Here is a 7085-nt window from a genome sequence, read left to right as displayed (position 1 = left end):
AGGTCTTAAGCTTTTTGTAACATTGTATTTCTGTAACCTTCAATCATTATATATCATTAAGTTTTTGTTACAACGAGGTTCACAACAAATATCAGTACAAAATACGTTATCTGAAAACATAAATATTTCTAACTGATTACAACAATCAAATTGATGTCATCTCGACCGAACATCATTTCGCTATCATCCTTATACAGTCTTCATTCGCACCCAACCAAAGATAATGTCGAGTCTCTCGATACTTCTATTTTTTTTCCCACTAACAAAAATAACCACCTTCAAAGAAATGTTTCATCATCATCCCACTAACAAAAATACCCACCTTCAAAAAAAAATGTTACGTGATTGATGATCAGTTCATAGATATTATTATTTATTCTACTGATATGCTACTATTTTTTTTCTCTTTTCTTATTTGCATATTCTATTACTTTGTCTTTAACTAATTATTTATTAATAATAATTATTCCATCATTACCACTAACCTTGCTATTACCGCTAACCATATTCAATATATTTAGGGCTTTATTAAAAACACTCAGCTAAATTAAATATCAACTTTAAGATACACCATGATACTAAATAAAATACATTTCTCTCTATAAAGTTTAACATTGCTATATAATAATAATCATCTAATTCAAATTTTATCAAAAACAATATTTTTATTCAAATGTTTAAGTTTAAATATAACTTAAATTATAAAATATTTTAATATAAAATGTATGAATATATATAAAATTTTAAATAGTATAAATTTTAAAAAAATAATTATATAAAATTGAAATTCCCATAAAGTATGGGCTAAAATCATGCCAGCCCAATTGCCTCAAAACGCAACGATTAACAAGTTGCACGCTGTCCTAAACGACGACAGAAACTCGCGTATTTGTCAACGATGGCGAGCATCCACAACCACCACTACCACGTACTGCAACTAGTGCTATCCTGCCGTAAAATAACAGCGCAGGTAACAAACACCACAAACTCATCGATCATAGCAATGGCTTCTTCTTCGGAGCGAGAATTTCTCGCTCACTACCGATCCGTCCTCAATCGCTTCCCAAGATCACACCGATTCTGGAACGCTAAAGTTGCTTCTCGTGTTGGCGAGAAATTAGGTTCCCGTCTCAGAGAAATCGGCATCACCGGAGTTCAAATCGACGTTAATGAAGAGCTATCACGGCCTCTACATTATCGCACGATGGTTTCACCGTTGTTTGGTTCCGTTCAACGCGCAGGCGTTCGCGTTTCCGGTGCTGACGATTTGCCTTCCTTTTGATTCAATCGTAAGTAATCATGACTCTGACCTAGTTGTTATTTGGTTTTTGAGAAATTGATACATTTAAATCAAAATTTTGATGTTAAATAGAGTGTGTTTTGATTTTGGTATGTACTTGTAAAATGTGTTGAATTGTTGAAGATGAAATTTAAGAAAGAAATAGAGATGAACATATTTGGCACTGGCTGAGTAATCATGAATTGTGAAAGAGAGTGAAGTGTTTAGAACATGATAGAATGCAGTAGACTAGACTGAAGAATGGAACATGGAAGAGAGATTATAATCTATTGTTTTGAAGGAACAAAATACAACAAATTAATTCATTACATTGCATACACCTCGAATTGGAGGATGAAAATCAAAGAATGGGATGAAATCACGATGATGGATCCATCATCGTGTTTCATTCCGCTCCATCTATTATTTACAAATCTAAACAATGAAATCTAATTTTATATCATTTCATTCCATCGCATACCACCAATTCAAACATACCACCAATTCAAACATACCTTTATAAGAACAAATTGCACCCGGGTGATCTGTATTGCAGATTTTGTGCGGAGGAAGTGGAAACCAATTTGTTTCGGCATATTGCTTAATATGTTTTTCTGAGGTGGTTTGATAGCATGGGTTAATCTCAATAGTACTAAACTGATGGTTGTGATTTGAATGAGAAGTTGGGCAATGGCGTGTTACTAGTCATGGACTTGGATCCGAAGGTATAGGGAGGTGCACAGCGAGTCAGTTTCATGGCCTCCTGCAACTTGGTATGCTATTGGAAATAATGCTAAGGAGTATGAACAAATTGATGCTAAGGAGTATGCTATTGGAAATAATGCTAAGGAAATAATGCTAAGGAGTATGAACAAGTAAACAAGTGTTCATTAAGTGGAGGGTGTGGTGGAGTTATTCCTGGATAAGATGGGAGTTATTCATGCGTTTCTAACAGTAGAGATTTCAAGGTTGTGGAGTAATGTCTGGATTTTGAAGCATATTATACGAGTGTTAACTGCGATTCGATGGAGACTGGTCCACAAACATTCATCTTTTTCTCGAGTTAGATTGAATGATTAAGGCGTGTCATTTCTATCCTAAAAAAAATATGTATGCAGATGTTCTTGCAAATTTGGTTAGGGGTGTGCATAGTTATTAAACACATCCAAATTGATCCAAATATATAATTTGGTTTAGTTCTCATAATCGTTTTAATAAAATTGATTTAGTTTCAAAAAACCGATTTATATTAGGACAGGTTTGATTCAAAATCGGTTTTTTGTTTGAACCGGTTCAAAATTAGTTTTCTACTCAAACCAGTTTTCAAGTCTGTTAGTTTTTAAAAGGTTATTTATATATTGATTTTCCGGTTTCTTTTCTTCTAATTTATTTGACTTTGTTATATTTTAAACGAAAATAAAGATAGTTAGAAAAATAGTAAAATATATTATTAAAAAAAATTGCAATATATATACACGGTAGAAAAACAATATTGAAAGATCTTATAGAAAAAAGTTAAAATTGGAAAAAAAACTGAATAAGTTTATAACTGGTTATGAATGAACAATACTTTTCCTTTTAATTTTTTATCACAATTCATTTTCATTTTTAATACTAACCACAGTTCTTCCGAAAAACATAATTTGATTATAGTTTTGAAAGGAGAACAAATAATGATGAAATCAAGATAAAGAGAACAGAGAAAATGAAAATTCTGAGAAGTCATGGTAGCTAGCTACTATCTTTGACCAATACCAATGGGTATTAGGTTTACAAGTCTGTTTTTAAATTCGGTATCAGATCTAGAATTGATTTTTAAAATGGATATATATATATATATATATATATATATATATATATATATATATTATAATGGATATGGGAAATAATATAGGTTTTTAAAATTGGTGACATTGAGTTGATAATTTATGTGTGATAAAAGGCAAGGAAAATTCGGACACGTGTTTGCAGACTTTGGAGGGAATGCTTTCTCTAATGATTCAAATCCTAATTTTGGCTGCTGTTATTAGATTTTCTTAAATGTTAACACTGACCCTGATTTTCTATGCAAAAATTGTTTCTATACATGCATGGTTAAACCCGCCGTGGCAGAAGAATGAAGACCGTTGCTTCACTTTTTCCTTACTTGTTTTTTTTAAGGGTAATGCTAACTTGTGTCCTAATTATATAAGTTAAAAAATTTCCTTATAGAAAATTTATATTGAAAAAAACAATTAAAAACTTAATTTTATATTTTTATTAAAATCAATACACAATTTCCAAAGTGACATTTCTTCATTTGGTTCTTAACTTATGTCATAAGGACACAAATTAACATTATATTTTTTTAAAATGAGATATGAGAATTTTATTGATTGTTTTTAACTAGAGCTTTTAATTTAGGGGATTAGGACTTAATTTTTAAGATTTCAAAAATATAGGAATTTAAAATTTTAAAATAAATGAGCACAAAATATGTAAGTTCCCTAAATTAAAGATTTATAAAATTCAAGTAAGGTTTTAAAACATTTTTCAGAGAAAATAATTGATTTTATTTTTAAAAAATTTATATACTTTTTTTGAAAATCATTGACTTTTTAATTTTTGAAAAAAATCGATTTTGTTTCAAAAAAAGTTGTTTTCTTTTTGTTTCGAAAAAAATCTTATTTTTTTTGTTATTTTCTGAAAAATCAACTTCTTTTATTTTAAAATAAAATTGAAATTTTGTTTTGAAGAAAATGACTTTTTATGTTACGGAAAAAATCGTTTTTTTTTGGAAAAAAATTGACTTTTCTATTTTATTTTATTTTTCAAAAATATAAAAAAAAATTTTTTTTAATATTTTCCAAAAAATTGATTATATATATAAATATTTTTAAATTGATTTTTTATTTTAAAAAAAATGATTTTTGTTTTTGAAAAAATATTACGTTAACAAATAACATTTTTAAAAAAAAAATGTTATATATATAGAGAGAGGGAGAAAAAAAGTTATTTTTCAAAAATGTTTATTATTTTTAAAATATATATTTAAAAAATATATATTTTATTTTAAACAAATTATATTTCAAGACCATCATTTAAGCTTTTTTGATAGCTCTATTTGTAACTGCTGACATGTTATCTACATAGAAGAAAGAAAGTGCCAACCATAATTTGGTATAGATTAAATTTGAGCTTAAGTTCATAATTTTGATGTTGAGCTCGTTGCTATGTTTGATTAGGTTGATGGGGAATTTGAGGAAATCATAATGAGTTTTTAAAGTGTTGAAATTGCAATAACTCACTCTCTGACCCTGATTGCCAACCCAAACATGGATTAAATAAATCGCTTAAATTTTTTATTCTTTAAAAAGTGAAGTACAGTAGTAAGAAACAACTTTCCATCCTTTGCAATTAACTAAGCCAAATGATTCCAATCAACCCATGATTCTCGGTTCTGTTTGGATTTGCAGCGTTGTTTCTCACACCATTACGCCGTTGATATTATCCCAAACAGCTGGATAATCCTATCCTATTTAATTATAAAAAATAAAATAAAAATAATTTTATGTGTTTCAGTTTTTTTACAGCGCTGTATATTAGTGCCATGATAGTATCATTATTACCAAATAATAAGAAACATTTAATTCAATTCTAAACGGCTCTGGTATTGGCAAAATTTACTCACATGGTGTATCAATTATTTAAATGTGTGAAGTTTGTAGTTAAATTCATTAAAAATAACTTAATCGCCAATGTTCAATTTTTGGCTCACATTTGTAATTCCCAACTGATAGCCAATAAGAATGTCTCCATTTGAAGCAATCCAAGTGATACTAGCTGGTATAATTGTATCTGTGTGTGTCTAATATGATCACACATGGTGTATATTTATATGCAAATAGGGAATATACAATAGGAAATAATATCAATTACAGTTATGACTAATTGAATATCAATCAATACTAATTGATTGATAACATATTCTTAACACTCCCCCTCAAGCCGGATCGTATATATTGTATGATCCGAGCTTGTTACAAATATAATTCACTCGAGAATCCTTGAGAGACTTGGTAAACATGTAACACCCTTCTACCCAAACGACATATTTATATATATTATCAGAGTACACCATGTAGAAGAGTTTACATTTCATACAACATGTTACTTCTCGCATCACAACATAACATATATTATTTATTTGATTTAAAACTTCGCAGCGGACAACAACCTAATTATTATAATAATGTGTCAACATGATCTCCACAAAACATCTCAACAATTATTCATCATAAACAACATAAATAAAATGTAATTATCTATCGAATCCCATAACCCCGGTGTCACATGACCAGAGCATTTGACTCGACTCCGTAGAATAACTCTACACTTATTCTTCAAACCTCAACAATAGCTACTCCGCTGTATCTGCACATTGCTCATCATAGATGAACATAAACACATGCAGAAGGGGTGAGAATTACATTATTAAATAATAATATAACGACAGGAATATAAACATAATTATATATTTCACACATGCCAACGCAGCTCATCATAATCATCATAATCAACATACTTATGAACATCAACAAAACAACACATCAAATGCAATGCACACACCCATGCATGACTCAACACGACTCGGTATACCCATTTTGTGACCAACTACAGGATCACCACTCCCAGATTCATCACCATAGAATCCGAGTTCCCCCGCAAGGAACCAAGCCTCTCAACAAGCCCGGAGTCAACAACATCATTGGAACTCAGTCCGTTCATCACTAGGCATCGGCCTTTCATGAATGCATGCACACCAAACATGCATCATAATCAACATCGCAACAACAACATCATATGATCATGTTATCTTCATCATTAATAGCATGACATACAACTCGACAAAACAACAACATTACATCTTAACACATGGATTCATCACAATCAACCACAATAGGCCAAATCACAATTTCAACATAAAAAAATTAGTCATTTTTCAATACTGGAACAGTGTTAACCGGTTAACACCATGCATTAACCGGTTAACGCAGGACAACAATACCTCTCCAGGCAAAACGCAACAGTGTTAACCGGTTAACGCTATACGTTAACCGGTTAACGCAGGCAAAACTCAACATTTTCACAAAATATAACGGTGTTAACCGGTTAACGCCCTGGGTTAACCGGTTAACGCAGACAAAACAGCAGTTCCTGCGCTAACACAAGGCAGAATGCAGAGTTCTCCGCATTTTCCGCCGTCGGAGGACTTCCGGACCTCCGATTCAACTCCCGTAAAAAGCTACGCGTTCGGGAAACGCGACTCACACAACTACGGATTCAATTTCAGCTTAATTCGACTTATTCATCATAGTACTAAACGACGGTAAACCCCAACTTCCCCAATCTTCCTAAATCCCCAAAATCCATCAACAATCCCACATAAATCATGAAATGCTCGCATATTATCATTTAATAAGGTTCAGACCCCTTACCTGAGATAATTCGGCAACTCAACGCTTCCGCTTTTCCGTTCTTCAGCCTTTGCTCTACAGCTTCTCCCTTCTCTGCAGCTTCTCAACTTCCACGTAAAACCCTTCTGTTCCAAAATGAGAAACTTTTTCTCTTATCCCAACTTATATATATTTTCCAAATATTATTATTCCAAATAATAATAATAATAATAATAATAATCCAATAATCCATTTTATTTAATTAAATTAATAAAATAATATTATCAACTTAATTAAATAATTCTTTTACTTTACTTGGGGTGTTACAACTCTCCCCCACTTTAGAAGTTTTCGTCCTCGAAAACATACCT

General features: G+C 31.0%; 1 protein-coding gene across 1 annotated transcript; it reads left to right on the top strand.

Annotated features, from left to right (window-relative positions):
- The first annotated feature begins 811 nt into the window (after nucleotides 1-811).
- On the top strand, nucleotides 812-2485 carry LOC127087268 (uncharacterized). The gene is made up of 2 exons (XM_051028141.1): nucleotides 812-1289; nucleotides 1836-2485. Exon 1 carries the CDS (start codon nucleotides 899-901, stop codon nucleotides 1280-1282), a length of 384 nt encoding a protein of 127 aa, XP_050884098.1. The 5' UTR covers nucleotides 812-898; the 3' UTR covers nucleotides 1283-1289; nucleotides 1836-2485.
- Nucleotides 2486-7085: the final 4600 nt, after the last annotated feature.

The sequence above is a fragment of the Lathyrus oleraceus genome, chromosome 5 (assembly GCF_024323335.1).
Source record: "Lathyrus oleraceus cultivar Zhongwan6 chromosome 5, CAAS_Psat_ZW6_1.0, whole genome shotgun sequence".
Lineage (NCBI taxonomy): Eukaryota > Viridiplantae > Streptophyta > Magnoliopsida > Fabales > Fabaceae > Lathyrus > Lathyrus oleraceus.
The sequence above is the reverse complement of the archived record's forward strand: the minus strand, read 5'-3'. Positions and strand labels throughout refer to the sequence as shown.